Consider the following 18,124-nt stretch of genomic DNA (forward strand, 5'->3'; position numbering starts at 1 on the left):
TATCTGTGGAGAGAAACATTAACGTTTCGAGTTCATATGACTCTTCTTCAGAGCCTTACTCTTCATATAATCAAGCTATACCTGTATGGAGTGTTTGACTCAGTACCTGAAGTGGAAAGTATTACAAGTTTTACAACACTAAACTCCTTCAACTTTGATGAACTCTGCAATGTAGACCTGTAATCCAGAGAGCCTGAGTTCAAATCTCATGATGGCATAAGGTTGCCAAATTTGGTTGGACTTATTCAAAGAGGTTTCATCACAAAACCACCCACCCCAACCTGTCAAACAGTATTTTTTCTTTTCATTTTCAATATTTCTATGACTAAATGACAAAATACATGATTTTAATGCCCCCATGTATTTTCTCCTAGGTTGCTTGCAGTGGTACCCATCATGCTAACCTTCAATTCCTGGAGACACCAGGGCAGCCTTGGGGATTGGCAACTATACTATGGCAGTTTGAGAATTTAAAACACAAGTCTGGAAAAAAAAAAGCCAGCCCAAAAGAACCCAACTGGTTCACAAAGTCCTATAGGGAAAAAAACCTGCTGTCCTGCCTATAAGTGACTCCAGTGACCAAGATATTTGACTAACAACTCTCTGAAGGCCAATTAGGAATAGACAAGTAATTTTAGCTTTTCCAGCAATACCCACTTCATTAATAGAATTGGCAGAGACCAAGGGACAAGCTACTTGCCTTCCTCCTCAGTTAAGAAATGACGATATGGACATCTTGATAAAATAATAAGTGGCAAAACATAAATGTCTATCTTTTTTGCAGATGATAAAGGGAAAGACCGCATCCGTGTGGGAAAGTTAAACCTGGTGGATTTGGCAGGTAGTGAGAGACAGGCAAAAACTGGAGCAACTGGAGATCGACTAAAAGAGGCTACGAAAATTAACCTGTCACTGTCAGCACTTGGGAATGTAATTTCTGCACTCGTGGATGGAAGATCAAAACACATTCCATACCGTGACTCCAAACTGACACGAATGTTACAGGATTCCCTTGGAGGAAACACCAAAACTCTGATGGTGGCATGTCTGTCTCCTGCAGACAATAATTACGATGAAAGTCTTAGCACTTTACGATATGCCAACAGGGCAAAGAACATCAAAAACAAACCAAGAATTAATGAAGATCCAAAGGATGCTTTACTCCGAGAATATCAGGAGGAGATTAAACAGCTGAAGGCACTACTAGCTGGGCAGCTCGGGAATGATAATTTATCTAGTAAGTACTTTCTCTTTCAATGTTCACTGAGAACTCCTTATTCAATAGTGATATGAACTGATGAAATCCAAAACCCCATTAACCAACAAGCAGAAGGCTCTTCCATTCGGTGTAGTAAGTTGACCCAGCTGGCAGCTTATATCTATCAGAAAAATTTGCTAACCCTTCCAAGTACATACATAACCAGATAAGTGACCCAACATGGTCCTGTTTCTTAGATGAAATAACATTGATCAGTTTGTGAGAGCATGGTATAACTGCTTCAGATTTTCAATTCTGAGTCAGTAACCTGGCTGCCGCTTCAGTTTTGGGTCCCAACCCCACATGGTGTGTCTCAGAGAAGCCCACGTAGATTTTTAAAGGGCCAGGCCAATTCATGGCAGGACGCTGGCTTGCGTCCAATGCCGGCACTGGAGGGAGCCCCATCCAGTACTCAATGATTGGCAGCCACATCAGCCGAGGTGGGAGCTGCTGATGTGAACGTGGAGAGAGAAGGAGAAATGAAAGAAAATTTATTTTTATTTTTTAAAAAGCCACAGCTGCCTGACCATGGTCCAGGAAGGGCAGTAACTATGGGAACAGGGCTTTAATAGGTCCCGTAATTACCAATAATTAGCCTTAATGGCAGGCAGTTGATCAGAGCCCGAGCCGCCTCATTGAAAATTGCTCGGGGTCAGGATTTTGGCGGGGAACTGACATGGAAACTGGCAGCACAAAATTGTGTGACCGCTTGCCTCTAATCTCAGCCCCTCCCCTTTAAAAATCCCGGCCGAATTCTGTTGCTATGACAATATACTGTCATTCATTATTTAAATTAACCATAGAGCATATTCATTGCATCACTGAGCAAACAGTAGTGTCCCTAATTATTTATAATAATAAATGGAACATTAATCACCGTTACAATCTGAAATTTTGATAGATCATATTATGTATTCCACCAACATCATGAACAGGATTTGTATTACCACACTTACTAGATGATAAGACATGCTTTTTCCTGGAAAAATGTTATCCAAAATTGCCGTGCATCTTATGGCCCTAAGATTATCCCAGTTGCACATGTTGTTTTTCTTTTTAAAATCCTTGTGCATGTTATGGCCTGGCAAATATGGAAATACTGACTGGCATTTCAGTGATTTTTGTAGTTTGGGCCTTGTTTTAAATAAATCTGTTAAAATAATCTTTCTGGTCCTCCACTATAATGTTACCTTTTATTTTGCAGATTATCTAAATAAAGTGCAAGTGGGTAGAAGTCAAACAACCGTTCAAACCCCTCAGAACACCATTGTTCGTACTGAGATAGAAATTGAAAAAGAAAATATGAGACAGGTTTGTGTGCATCAAAGCAAAAGCTAAAATACATTCTCAATCTTTACATATTCTGTTTAGAGATATGGGCTGAGTGGTACTGCTGGCTGTGATACTACTGCTTGTTAATGTATCGTCCCCACAAAGGACACTGTAGACATTCCAGGCCAGTAACAACATCCAAACAACTGGGTTACAGAATTACGTAGTGGTTGTGTTGGGAGCAACTTAAAGTGATAAAATAAAATTTCATCTAGGATAATGTATGGATGTACTTAAGTGCAGTGATATTGCTGTATCAATCTCAGTTGCACACAGGGTTCAGTAGGTTGAAATTTGCACATTTGTGGCTAATTCCGGTGCATACTGCTTCAGTGGAGCCATTAACTGAAAAATGTTAACCAATGTTATGACGTAGCAGATGATGTGTGTCTGGCAGACCAAATCCACAAGGGAAGCTTGGCCACGCTATCACAGCGGTTTTGGAATTGCATTTATTACAAGAGGATGTGTGCACTGAATTCAGAAGCAATGAGTCCACCAAGACTTTAGAGTTTTTCAAAAATTAAATTAAAACACTTATTAAGAAAAGAAAAGATTTCAGGCACATACATAAGACTACAATTACTTAATACTATAACAACTCCTAAAAATCCTAATTAACCTTCCAGTTACACATCCCCTTTAAGGCAACAGTCCAAAATAGATTTTAGATTTTTAAAAACCCAGCAAGTTAACACAGTACCCGCTTGACAGTGGAATTCCAAATGGCTTTTTCCAACTTTAGTTACTCGACACAGTAGACTTATGCACAAATGGCTGGAGGCTTCTTCAAGGCCATTTCACACACTCCGGTTAGATCTTACATGGTCTTCAATGTAGCCTTTCATTCTCCTTTATATATATATATATATATATATACATGTTTCTGTCTCTTTAATATGTAAATTCCATTGTTCCGTATGGCTTTGGAACTGTACCTTTCCCATAATATAAAAATATTCATGTTGCCAATATTGTCAGTAACCTTTGGGGGAAAATAAACACACTGCTTAGCCTTGTTTATCTGGCTAGTTGTGAGCAGACTAACATCCCTTTGAAATTCAAACAATCCCTTCACTTATCTAAAATGAAAATTCCTTTCACACCTCACATGCTAAGATAGCATCTGTGTTTAACTCATTAGCATATCAAGTACATTTCTACACCTAGCTTCTTTTGATAATTTCAAGCTTGCAGACTACCTGACTCCAAATGTAATTAAATCACAGACAGAACTAGCTACACTCACACCCATAAACCTACTTTACAACAAACCAGAAAGATATTATGAAAATTATTATACTTTCATAACACCTCCATCCTTATGGACAAAATAAACTGTCATAATTTTAAAAGATGGCTTCATTTTCTAAGCCCATTTTTCGCAGCCCCACCGAACTGAAAATCTAAATGATGCGCGGTGACATCGGGAAGCCCGTCCAACGTCACTGCGCATCATCTTATATGTCAATGAGTGGACCCCGCCCCTGTTCACCGACCGGAAAATTCTCCCCGTTAAGTTTGTCACATAATTCAGGAGACTTGTTTCCGAATTTTGACCCATCAACTTCAGTGGTCCCCTTACCTCATAACCATAGACTAATTCAAAAGAAATAAATCCTGCCGATGCGTTAGGAACATCCCTAATAGCAAATAACAAGAATGGAATTCCTCTATCCCAATCCTTTGGATAGCCTTGACAATAAGCCCTCATCTTGATGCCATCTTTCCAAAGCACCTTGTGATTCAGGATGATAAGCTGTTGAGTTAAACTGTTTTATCCCCAAGCTGTTCACTACTTCCTTAAACAATTGTGACATGAAATTTGAACCCTGATCTGAATGTACTTCTTTTGGCAAACCTTTTCTTGTAAAAAAAATTTAGTCAACTCTTCCACAATTCTTGTTGCTGTAATATTTCACAAAGGTATCGCTTCTGGAAATCTTGTAGACACATCCATTATTGTCAGCAAGTACTGAGTTCCACTTTTAGGGAGGGGTCCTACACAATATTTCAGGACCCTAGTAAAAGGTTCCTCAAATGCTTGAATTGGAATTAAAAATGCTGGTTTAATCACTGCTTGTCGTTTCCTTGTCATGTTCTACAGAATTTGACTACATCTTTATGCTATCCAGGCCAATAGAAATGTTTTTGTATTTTCACCTGAGTCTTGCTAATTCCTAAGTGTCCTCCTATTGGAATTTCGAGAGCTACTCTCAATATCTCATTTCTCTATCCAGATAATATAACAATCTGATGCACTTCATCCATTTTTCATCTGCTGAAACATGATACGGCCTCCACTTCCTCATTGACACATTATCTTTAAGGTAATAACATTCTGGAATATAATTCTTCTGTGTTTCTGAATAAGCTCTCTGATATAATTGCTTTATTCGTGGATCCTTTTGTTGTAAATCTGCCAACTTCCTTGAGCTAAACACTTCAGCTTCATTCTCCTCCATTCTCTCTCCCTGATCAATCTTATCAAAGATAGTAACAACTAATTGAACTTCAACACCTTTCCCCTGCCTTTTAACTTCCTCCTCTTCCTGTTTCAACCTGTAAGTTCGTGATCTCGTTACCACACAATCTGGAAACAATCCAGGATGGTCTTTCTGCAACATCTCTGTTGAATGCACCTACACAAGCTCTGCAACTACCGTAAGCATCATCCACATCTGTGACCCAGCTATATCATTACCTAAAGTAAATTGAGCCCCTGTAATGGCCAATTTTTCCACTACTCCAACGATCAGCTCACCTATTTTCCACTTACTCTTTAAATTTACCTTTCCACAGTGGAATAAGTTTAGCATCTCCATGAACCCCACTTATTATCATCTTTTCCTGCAATACTCCCTCAGAACAATAAGTATCACTATCCCATAACATTAAGGATTGACTAGCTCATATATCTCTTAAAATTTTAATACCTTTACCTGCTCCATCCTGTAAACATGGAAAGACTTCCCCTTCACATACAAAATCTTTAAACATTCCTGAAACCTGCTCTTTAGAATTCCTGTGGGTAAATTGTGAACACATTCCCGCAGCACTGATTCTTCCTGTTTTTCCTGTACACAAATCACTGTTTTTTCCCGTGCCTGGACTTAAGAACCCACAGTACTCTTAGTTCCAGAACTTTTCTGCGTTCCAATTACTGCAACAGATTTCCCCTGTAACCTGCAACACGTTGACTTCCTGTGCCCAACCTTATTACAATGAAAGCACCTCAATTTTCGAATGTTACTTCTACCCTCAGCACCTTCCTTTTAGTCTGAAAAAAAACTTCTTGAGAATTTCCAATTACTCCTCCTCTTCCCTGACTACCCACCTGCCTTTTACCTTCCCACTTTCTATCCTTCTCTGTTTAAAAGGGTGACAAGAAAAAGGTTTAGATCTGTGAACCAACTCGATCATTAGCTATCTCTGCTGCTTGTCCTGCCGTTTTAACCCTCTGTTCCTCCACATGAGTTCTCACTACCAAAGGAATTGAATCTTTAAATTCTTCCAGAAGAATTACTTACCTAAGAGCTGCATATGTTGTCTCTACCTTTAATGCCCTTATCCACCAGTCAAAATTACTTTGTGTTCCTCTCTCAAACTCAATATCAGTTTGCCCAGGCTGTATCCTTATATTCCTAAATTTCTGCCTGTACTCCTCAGAAACCAACTCATATGCACTCAAAATAGTCTTTTTTACTGCATCATTATCTACCAATACCACTTCTGACAGTGAAGCATAACCCTCATGAGCTCTATCCACTAATCTAGACTGTAAAAACAATGTCCAGATTTTTTGTGGCCATTTCATATGCTTAGCTATCTGCTCAAACGAGATAAAGAACATTTCTACATCTGCTTCTTCAAACTTTGGAAGAGCTTGACAAATTTAAACATCTCACTGGGCTTTAGACCAGAAGTGGTTGTTTCCACATTAGAACGTTCCTCAGCATCTGTGATCTCTTTTTTAACTTGTAGCTTTTTAAGCTGATATTTTCTCTCTCTCTCTCCATCTCTCTTTCCTCCCTTGCTAATTTCTCCAGTTCCAATTCCCTTTCCTGTTTTCTTTCTCCCTCCTGACTTTCTGCTTGCTCCCTTTGGAATACCCTTTGTCTCTCCTTTTCTTTCTCTTTTGCCTCCAGATCAAGCTTTTTTCATTTCCACTGCTTGTTTATGTTCAAGCTTCTTCATTTGTAACTGAAGTCTAACTACCTCCAGCTGTGACTCACTGGTTTCCAGTATCCCTTCCAACTTCAAATGCTATGCTATCACTTCAAATATATCTGCTTTCTTTGCCTCTAGAGTTAACCTCAACTGCAACTTTTTTGCCAATTCTGTTAACTTACCCATAGATACTTTTGTAACCCAATCAGAGTTATATCTTCTACTTCCAAAAAGGTTTTAGCCATGGATAAAGCCATTTTTTCAGTCTCACCACTTTAAAATTCCTCACACCAATTCCTACGTTCAAAGTGCTTCTCGTATTCGTAGCCTAAAGATTCAGCCACTCCAAACCAATCAAGGAATTTCAAAAATCCCGGACGAGCCCCAATTTTGTTAGGAAGTGGCAGATATGTTTGCCAGGTAGATCAAATCCATAAGGGCCACACTATCACAGTTTTGCAATTTGTATTTATTACGAGAAGATGCGTGCACTGAATTCAGAAGTAATGAGTCCACCAAGATTGTTAGAGATTTTAAAAATTAAAATAAAATACTTATTAACAAAAATATTTCAAGTACATATATAAGACTACAATTACTTAATACCATAACAGCTTCTAAAATTCTAAATTAACCTGACTCCCAGTCACATACCCTCTTTAAGGCAACAGTCCAAAATATATTTTAGATTTTTAAAAGCCTAGCAAGCTATCACAGTACCCACTTGATAGTGGAATTCCAAATGGCTTTCTCTAACTTTAGTTACTGGACACAGCAGACTTACGCACAAATGGCCAGAGGCTTCTTCAAGGCTGTTTCACACACTCTTGTTAGATCTTACATGGCCCTCAACATAGCCTTTCATTCTCCTTTATATATGTTTCTGCCTCTTTAATATATAAATTCCATTGTTCCATATGGCTTTAGAACTGTACCTTTCCCATAATATAAAAATGTTCATGTTGCCAATATTGTTAATAATCTTTGGGGAAAATAAATACACTGCCTGGCCTTGTTTATCTGGCTAGTTGTAAGCTAACTAACATCTCTTTGAAATCCAAACAATCCCTTCACACATCTAAAAATGCAAATTCCCTTCATACTTTACATGCTAAGGTGGCATCCATGTTTACTGATCAATGTTTCAAGTGCATTCCCACACCTAGATTCTTTTGATAATTTCAAGTTTGTACACTATCTGTCTCCAAGGGTAATTAAATCTACACTCACATCCATATACCTACTTTATAACAAAACAGAAAAATATTATGAAAATTATTATACTTTTGTAACACCAGCCTAATAAAAGACTGCATAGAGGAATTTTAATCCTAGCAAACTAGAGAACTCTTCTCATCTAAATACACCTAAGTTTCTTTTTAATTTGCTAATAATATTCCCACAACTCTGCAGTTGGAAAAGCAGGGAGATTCCGAATGGAAATTTATTTGAAACTGTCATCAGTATTAACAGTGATTACCTGACAGGCAACAAGCTACCAGTGAGTTACGGTCAGGCTTCCCCTTCAGTAACAGGAGGTGGAACAAAATGAACCATTAGACTCCCCCTAGCTGACAGGCATTTTGAGTAGAATGGGAGCAAGATAGGGCCCTGTGTCTCCCGGAGGCCACTCAATTGTTATTTAAGTATTTCGCTGCTTGAATTGATGTTAAAATAGTAAATTTTGGGAGTTTTTCATCAAATGTTTAATTTTCTATTTTTCCTCAGGAATACGAGCAGAAATTATCAAAGATTAAAGCAGATTATGAAGCAGAGCAAAAGTCCAATGTTAAGCTGCAAGAAGATATTGAAAAACTAAGAAGTTCTTATGAAATGAAGCTGGCATGCATTGAGGCTCTTGATAAGGCCACAGGTATGCTTCCTGGATTTGGGTTTGAAATCTATTTTACGTAGGCCTCATTGGTGAACAAGGTGATTGTCTTGTTATAGCTGAACATGACTGCAAAAGTTAGCCATGTTGGATGTGGAAATGCATGCATGTAGACTCTGAGATTGCCTGTGTGTCCTACATGTGACAGACATGTTCAGCAACATACTATTCACAATAGCGCAATCACAGGGTTGTTTGGGTAATCCATTTGTGGTTTTATTTCTGTCCGTTTTTTTTGCTAGATCTGAGAGATACTTATTTTTAAATATTTTGAGGCTTCTCCCTCAGACTGGTGCATCACTCCACATATTATTTTTAAATATGGTCTCCCCATGACTTGATGGAAATGCAGTTAACACCTTAGATTGCCTCTCAGGATAGTCTTAATATATTTTTGCTGGTCACCCTGTGGGTGTTTGCCTTATTTTATTTGACCATATCATTGGAAATTTTGACCACACAACCAATTCTTGACTGTTGATCCTTTAAGGTCATTAACTTCACTTTTTGCTATCTTGCCTAGTCAGTGAATTCTCAGGACAATGCATCTAGATGTGAAATCTGTCAAAAGGCTTGATGTACTTATGATAAATTACCACATTTCACAGTTGTATAGAAGTGATCAATAAGCTTTAATCTTCAATTTTGGCATATTTATGCTTTCAGGAGCATAAAGTGATACCTTTTGATCAATCACTGTAAATAAACAGAATACTATTGTGGTGTGTGAAATGCTGGGCTGCATTAAACCATGTGCCATTGCAATTTTACAGTACAGGTAGTAGGGTCGTGACTGATACAGAATCTTAGTTTTCATCAAGTTATTAAGTCACTATTGTTTCTTTGAGACTGAAAAGGAATATGTGATTAATTGTAGATATTCTGTCTCTGGGCAGAAAAACGGCATTCACCAGCAAAGATAGTAACAGAAAAGTCATTTTCCAACTTTGTTTTTTGAAATCTTGTAGAGCTATAGTAACTCAGATGTAATCATCATTATCTAGGTTAGGGGGCACTGCAAAGGACAGTCCAAAGAAGCTGGATGCTAAAACACAGACTTGCTTAACACTATTTGGAATGGAGAATAGGCTAGGATCTTACGTGTTGGCAGCTAATCTGCCTGTTCTTTCATTATGCAGTTGGAGTACAATTTAATTAACTTAACTAACCTGCCAAACTTAGCTACAATATGCCAGAGATCCTTTTGCCTCGTACTTCCATAGAACATGGGGAAGGAGTTTGTTTAAGTAGTACCAGTGCTACACAGAATACTGCGATTCACCGGGGCAGGCAGCGCCACAGGTGCTACATGCATGTCCCACGCGGCTTTCTTCATTGAAGAATGCCTTGTGGCCCCATAGGTATCGGTCTGCAGTGCTGCCTGCCTGTTGAATTAATGCATAACAAACGGAAACAAATTTTTCCCTACTAGTTTTTGTTTTGCACCTTGTCACATCCCCTGGACATCCTAAAGCACTTTATAGCCAATGGGCGGAATTGTCCTGGATTTGCACAAAGTGCGGTAGTGGGTGGGAAAAAAGTAATTTTACTTGCTGGCCGCAATGGCGGGTTTTCGCACCATATCGTCCCATTCCCGCCTCATTATAATTATGCAGCCACAGGAAACACGGCGTCTTGCTGGAGGGCAGCCTCCAATTAGACCGCCATGCTGTTACCTCACCACTTCCACATGTAGGGCACCTTATTTAAATTGTAGCTGCACAAACATTTCAAATGCTTGCAGCCCAGGACTGCTCTGGTGAAGACATAGCCCCAAAAGATAAGAGTGCAGCCCCCCGATTCAGTGACGCATCCCTAGGACACCTTGTGGATGCCATGGAGGCTTGCCGTGATGTCCTTTATCCCCGCTCTGGCTGCAGAAGGCCCATCAGTCTCACCACTAGTGCTTGGGTGGCAGAGGTGGTCAGTGCTGCACACAAGAGGTCAGCCATCCAGTGTAGGAAATGGATGAATGATCTCATTTATGCCACTAGAGTAAGACAGCCATCTCATCACTCTAATCTCACACACTCACAAGGCCATCACACATTCACTGGCATCGCACTCATTGCCATCTTAAGGGACATCACCACTCACTCTCTCACACAGCCCCTCACATTTCCATCAGGCCTCATCTCCTCTGGAAATTGCTTCCTTAGCCCTCAACATCTTGAGGCCACTTGCACAGATCAACATGTGCCCCCCACCCCCCCACACTCCCTGGGATACCCCCTTTCCCAGACAGCCCTCACCCTGCAGCGTCTTCCCTTGCCTGAGGCCATTTCTCCCCCTTCACCAAGCAAACCCTAGTCTTTTGAAAAGCTACCCTCGTCTTACAGCTGGCCTGGTAGGTAGAGACCTGCCCGTGAGCCCTCCTAAAAGTGATGTGGTGCTGCCTGCAAAGCCTGGTGCTGATGACCATAAGTGCTGCCAAAGCAAGGTAGGCAAGCAAACCTTGAATTCCCAAGTGAAGTGCAGCTCGCCAGATGTAAGTTGCTTCCGTACAGTTGTGAAGTTGTGTCAGCAAGAGTGCCCAGATGATTCAGCATGGGGATGATTCTGGTGAACAGGTCTTATAATGAGGTGCTAAGGTATTGAAATTAGGGTCCCGACATGCGGCGGCGGGAAACGCAGCCTGCCCTTGACTATTGGAGTGGATGATCACAGACTGGTTTCACAACAGCGTGAAACCAATTTTTGGCCGTCTCGCTATATTGTCCTGTCCTGTACAACTGCCCCCACCGCACCCCCCCCTGCCCATCATGACACCCGATGCCAATGGGGCAGGAAAATTCCTGCCAATGGGTTATTTTTGAAATGTAGTTATTATTGTTATGTAGCAATTGGCACACAGTAAAGTCCCACAACAGCAAGTGACCGATGACCATTAATATTCAAACAGTGGCGCGGAATCCTAAGGGCTCACCTGAGTGGGCAGATAGTTTGTTTAACTCGTGTAAAAAAATCAGCTTACAATACACCATTCCTTCAGGGCTGCACAGAAAGATGAAGTAATATCTAGAAAAGAGGCAGAACTCCCTTCCTAACAGCACTGTGGGTGTACCTACACCACATGGATTGCAGCAGTTCATGAAGGTGGCTCACCACCACCTTCTCGAGGGCAATTAGGGATGGACAATAAATGATGGCCTAGCCAGCAACACCCACATCCTGTGAAAGAATAAGTAAAAGAAAACTGCCATGCTTGACTGGTCAGTTGACCTGGTTGTGAACTCAGAGTAGGCTAGATGTTAGTTTTAATGTGTTGCAGTTATGTGCCACGATGAAATGCCTTAGAGTCTGTGTTGAGGGCAAATAAAACATTTTTTAAAAATCTGAATAAATGCACACTTAAGTGCTAATACTTAAATGACCCAAAGAACATGAGGCTCGTTATTTTTTCCGATGCTTCACGTGCTAATCTTCCCAATGTGTATTCTAGTTTGTTTCATGTTTTGATTGTGTGAGAATGGGAGACTTTATCCTTTAGTTTGGGAAACTAAGAAAATAAGAAGAGCTGTTAAAAGTACTTTGGCTGCCGAAACACTGTCTCTTGAGGAGGCAGTACAGATGGCATTGTCTTTGTCAGATATTGTAAGTTAGATTCTGTACAATGGCTATACTAAAGATAGTAGACCCATTGAATGTCATGAGGATAATTGTTCCTTCTGGGATTGTTTACATTGTATGAAAAGCGTGAGTGAGAGAAGGTTATGAATTGACCTTTCTGGCTTGATACAAATGCTGGAGAGAAAGGAAATCCCTAAAACTAAATGGATGGATGCAAGTCATGGACTGTCAAATTGTTCTACAAAAAGAAATGTTTGTATGAAGAAATTGTTATGAGTCCTAGAGGAGGATGTCTCACATTGTATAGTATAGCATTGTATAGGATATGAAGGTTTTTGATTTACTTTGTTTTGAAAGATTGGTTGTACATATAAACTGACTTAGAGAGGGGAATTTGCTAATTGTATATTAATTCTACGCACGTGTTGGGGATTCATTTGTACCTTATAAAAAATGAACAGATGGAAACTATGGTAAAAAACAAAAAAACTGCGGATGTTGGAAATCCAAAACAAAAACAGAATTACCTGGAAAAACTCAGCAGGTCTGGCAGCATCGGCGGAGAAGAAAAGAGTTGATGTTTCGAGTTGGGTCATGAGGACTCGAAACGTCAACTCTTTTCTTCTCCGCCGATGCTGCCAGACCTGCTGAGTTTTTCCAGGTAATTCTGTTTTTGTTTTGGAAACTATGGTTGTTGGATGAGAAGGTGCTCATTTGTAATGTGTATCTAAATAAATGCTTATAAAAGTGTGTAAAGATTGGCTCCAATTCTATCCTTCGCCAACTGGCTTTTTAGATTATGACAACAGCTGCTCCAGCCGAGACCCTCCAACACCACTGAGAAATTGGCCAGCTAGATTGTAGGGTTATCAGGCTCAGTACTGTATTAAACTGTGTGCTTAGCTACAGAGCCAATAGGAAAGCAATTAAACTAGAAAGGGCATTTTATAGTTGGAATTTTATATCCCCAGGGGTCAGGTTACCAGGTAGTGGAATGTAAAATTGACTGTTAAGCCATAGGCACCATTACCGGTGCCTACCCACCCTCTGCTCCTGTAGTTTTACCCACAGTGCAGTTTTGGGAGGCCTGTCAATTGAGGCCCTTAAGTGGCCAATGAATAGCTACTTAAATAACTCCTCCTGTGACTGCTGGGATTTTGCCTGTAGTGGTTGGAGGCCAGCACCAAGTGTGCAGCCTGGCAGCTTTCACTGCTCGGGCTGGTGTTAGGCGAAAGGGGAAGTATACCTCCTTTAGGGTCCCCCGTGCCCATCGGAGGCCCAATCCACACCCCTGGCAAGGTCTTCTCACCTCCGCGTATCCCCTCCCTAGCCTGTCCTGTCCACCCCAGCCCTTCGGCCCCCACACAGAGGCCTGCCAGCCTGGCCATGACCCTCCCGAACCTTACCTTTACATCTGGCTCCATCAAATGATCACCATTGTACCATTTCTGTTGGTGTTGCTGGGGGCCAGACAACTGCTGATCATTTGATTGGCCAGCAGCTCTCAGAAGCGAGATTTCCTCCCCAGATGGTGCCCTGGTTCAAGCCCAATGACGGCCGTTAAATGGCCGCAGGGGGAGCTGGCCAAGTCCACTCCTGACTTTTTTGTCTGGGGACAGGCTCTCCATCTCCAGAATAAAACCCAGCCCTATGATCCAGCACTCCCAGCAAGGACTGGCACCTGCAAGGAATACATTTCCTATGATGCATTCATTGCTGGAAGTGCTGAAAGAGCAAATTTAATTTTTATTTAAATAAATCACTTAATTGTAAAGTTATTGAAAACATTGGACCATGCTGCTGAAAAAGATTAAGAGTAAGCAATCCAAATGAATATTTTAATTGAAAAAGCATTGGTTACGTAGAAATGGAGCTCCAACTTTTTAAAGTAATCTCGGGCTTTGATGATTTCGAGATGCAATACTTTGGCATGCTCAAAGATTTGCATTTGACCAGGAGCATATACACAAGAGAATATATTGGGGTTGTTGTCAAGCCTGTGCATATGTTGGGGCTGTGTGCTTTTAAGGGTTGAGACAGTTTGTTTGGTTAAGGTCCTGAGGTATAGCTGGTTTGAAGCATAAATGTCATTGGCTCTCTTTTAAGGTAACAACCACAAGAGCATAGTACCAGTACAAAAACAGAAATGTATCTCTGTCTCCTCAGATGCACCTGAATTTGAAGAAAGAGCTTTTGCCCAGGAGATAACTCAGCCATTTAATGTTGAATTAGCGGATGTGAGTGAAATAGAACAGAAACTAGATATTGCCATGGTAAGTATTCTTATAACACTGCCATTAAGCATGTATACACATTTCATTGGGTTTCTTATTATGTGTTAGGATAAAATTCAGGGTAAACATTAGTACACTGACAGCCAGTTTAAATTGTGATATGTTAGTAATATAATTGGGCATTTCTGGTCATTACAGAAGAGATTGTATTTACGGATCTTCATTGATTCTGACCCAACCATTGGATTATACATATGATATTTTATCTTTAAATTTTCAAGCGTTTGGTGGTGTTCAGAAACAATGGGAGCTTTTAGGTCAATGATAGGTTAAAATAAAGAATCATAAAATAGTTACAGCACAGAAGGAGGCCATTTGGCCCATCAATCCCATACAGGCTCTCTACAAAAGCATTTTAGCTAGAAGTAATCTTTTGTCCTTTTAACCAGCTCTGCAAACTCTTTTCCTTCAAATGCTTATCTAATTTTATTTCATAGGTCACAAATGAATTTTCCTCCATCTCCCTTTCAGACAGTGCACTGCTGCGTAACCACTCGCTGTGTAAAATAGTTTTTCTTCATGTCTCCTTTGGTTTCTTTGCCAGACACTTTAAATCTGTGTTCTTTGGTTCTCGGTCCTTCTGCCAATTGAAACAGTTTCTCTCTACCTATACTGCCTGGGTCTCTTGATTTTGAACACCTCTATCAGATCTCTATTCAATCTTCTCTCTTCTCTAAGGAGAACAACCCCAGTTTCCCCAGCCTATCCAGTAACAAAACTTACTTATTCTTTGAACTATTCTTCAGAATATTGTCAGTACCCTTTCTGTTGTTACCTTGGAGAAAACTCTATTGGCCAGTACAATGTGCCTGGTAGTCTAAGCATTGAACAGTGAAATCAAAACTAATGGAATAGGCTTAAAATGGTTCCAAGCCACAAAAATAGTGCCCATAAGGTGAAGAAGCTTAGTTTTGCATAGCAGGGCCATGGTTGAGGGGTAGTAATGGAGTATGTGAACAAAGGCTAGCAATACAGTAAGTATTTTAATAGTGTGACACTGGAAAGTGATAATGCTGTGTACATTAAAATGTTGATCAAGTTTCTTGTGCAGAGTCAGTGTAAATAATCAACTTTTGATGACTTCTGAAACTGCACGGATAAGACTGATAATGGATAACTGAGAACAGAACATTTAATTACAGTGCAGTGCTGTAGTGCCATGGAGCAATAATGTACTTTGCCATAGAACAGTAGGAGATGGATTTGGGTCAGGAATTCCTCACATGGTGATCTCCCAAGCTCAGTCCAATCTGCAATGCTTAGTACAAGCAGAAAACGATCAAGTGGGAGGGAAGATTGACAAGAGCAAGTAAAACTGGGTTTCTCTCAAAAACAGGGCAGCACTAAAGAGAGGGTTCCCAAATTTTTTGCCAAGTCCAGAACAAGAGACAGGATATCATCAGAGTAGGGACTTGGATCATGTTTTGCATTTTGGTGATGATGAAAATTCATTGAAAATAATTCATTGAACATCTTAATGATAAAGGAGAGAATTTAAAAAAACTATTTAAAAAATAAATCAATGCTGTTTGGTTTGTCTGGTACAAATGGGTAGCAATCCCAACTGAACGAGGTATGAAAAGAGACTGTTTAGGCATCATCTTCAGTGCCATAGAGGAAATGGGAAGCCAAAGTACAAAAGAAGAATGGCAATTGCTGTCGTAGGCAATCATAAAGTGTATATGCTACCTATCTTTCTGAACAAAATTCAATTGTTCACAGCTTCAAGAACTAAGTCATATTTGTTTTATAAATTGGCTTTAAAGTGGTACTGAGCAGAGGGACAAAATGAGTCATGTGGGAATGTAGTGAAGAGGGCAGCACAGGTTACTGCTTTCTATCAGGCTGTTTGGGACCATCCCTCTGTTCAGCCCAAACATAGCCTGTGCAGTTGGATGCAGGCCAAAGGATCTTTCCCTGCCTCCCCTCCTCTGTTGTCCAAGATTCAGCAGAATGGGGTAGATGCTTTCCAATGCTTATCGAATGAAGTGAGTTCCTCAACTGAAGTGAGTTCCAGATAATCTGAGAGTGCCAGGAGCAGATTGCTAGCACCTTCTTCTCTACATTTCCACCAAGTAACAGGCGAACAGTTACTGGAGCCAGTATGCTTATTAGCAATTAATAAAGCAAAGAATTCACATACATGTGTCCCTATCTGTCCTTAAAGCCTTAATGTTAATAACTTACCTATTACCTACAAATAACATAAGCTAGCACAATATGCATTTTAATACATATGCGTGTATTTTTTAATTAAGGTTATTATTCATTGTGGAAATTGCTGAAATACCTGACAAATGCTAAATGTCTCTTTGATTTTATCAAATTTTTCAAGTTAATTGAAGTAGAGCCTGAAATAGTGATGCAGGACAGCAGCAAGAAAGTTACACTGATTAGTGAAGAGCAAAGTTCTCCATTAGATCTGCAACAGCTCAAGGAAGAAATCATCGCTGAATGTTCTCCACCTGGTTCATCACCCACCACCTTAGATCAGGAGGAAGTACTTGCAAGGTCTGCTCCATATGTGTAGCTTTGTTATGATAAATAATATACACAGCTTTTGGTAAATATGCCTATTTATTTATTTAATTTTTTGTTATTGATGAGAACACCACACCCTGCAAGTTCCCCTCCAAATCACACACCATCCTGACTTAGAACTATATTGCCATTCCTTTACTGATGCTGGGTAAAAATCCTGGAACTCCCTTTCTAACAGCACCGTGGGTGTACATACACCACATGAACTGTAGTGGCTCAAAAAGGCGACTCACCACCACCTTCCCAGGGGCAACTAGTAATGGAAAATAAATGCTGGCCTAACCAGTGATGCCCACATCCCATGAACAAATATAAAAAACATATTGCATATGTGAGATGATTCAGGTCATCTATGTGTGCTGTTTTCAATTCCTTGCCTATGGCAAGGGACCTCATCTGCTGTCAACACATCTCAGAAAATTGCAGTGTTTTTTGTGTGTGTGTTTGTGTCTATGTATATGTGTGTCTTTAAATCTCACTTAAAGGTAAATTACTCTGCATGCTGAAGATCAGACCTCTAGCTTTGTTTATGGGAAAGTCACTTAAAAACTTGCAGATGTTATGGTTCCAGTCTTTCAGTTCCTGGAGCACTTTTTATATATATCAGATGGCAGCCTATTGTAATTTTTTTTGTATACTATATAATTTAATATATATAATAAAATATATAAAAATAATATAATGTACAATATAATAATTGTAATACAGCCACTATAATGTTTTTAAAGTATAATACAGAAATTTGCATTAGCAGTGTTATCTGGGATTTCAGCCAGTCTCATGCCAAAATTACAGCAGGAGACTGGTGATGACCCAATGGAACTTCAGGGCCCACATGTATTGCCTTTCACGTGTTAACATCTCAAAGCACTTACAATCAATTAACAACTGTGACTTCACTTCAAAAGTAATTATATAGTCAAAAGTGGCAACCAAATAGCACTTGCCAGTAAGCACTAATGGAGATAAATTAGTTAATCTGCCTTTATTAATGTTTCTTCGAGCCATGAATGTTGACTGCTGGCACCAAGAGCTCCCGGCTTTTTTTCAAATAGTGTCATGAGATCT

The 18,124-nt window shown here is 39.9% G+C and overlaps 1 protein-coding gene across 1 annotated transcript in view; it reads left to right on the plus strand.

Moving 5' to 3' along the window:
• The window catches only part of kif17 (kinesin family member 17), a 395,176-nt gene that overhangs the window by 365,313 nt on the left and 11,739 nt on the right, over window positions 1-18,124 (plus strand). Inside the window, 7 exon segments of the mRNA XM_041206957.1 lie at window positions 785-1,237; window positions 2,463-2,569; window positions 5,160-5,254; window positions 8,174-8,261; window positions 8,489-8,633; window positions 14,328-14,494; window positions 16,851-17,026. Coding sequence (XP_041062891.1) covers window positions 785-1,237; window positions 2,463-2,569; window positions 5,160-5,254; window positions 8,174-8,261; window positions 8,489-8,633; window positions 14,328-14,494; window positions 16,851-17,026 — 1,231 coding nt within the window.

The sequence above is a fragment of the Carcharodon carcharias genome, chromosome 15, assembly GCF_017639515.1.
Source record: "Carcharodon carcharias isolate sCarCar2 chromosome 15, sCarCar2.pri, whole genome shotgun sequence".
Lineage (NCBI taxonomy): Eukaryota > Metazoa > Chordata > Chondrichthyes > Lamniformes > Lamnidae > Carcharodon > Carcharodon carcharias.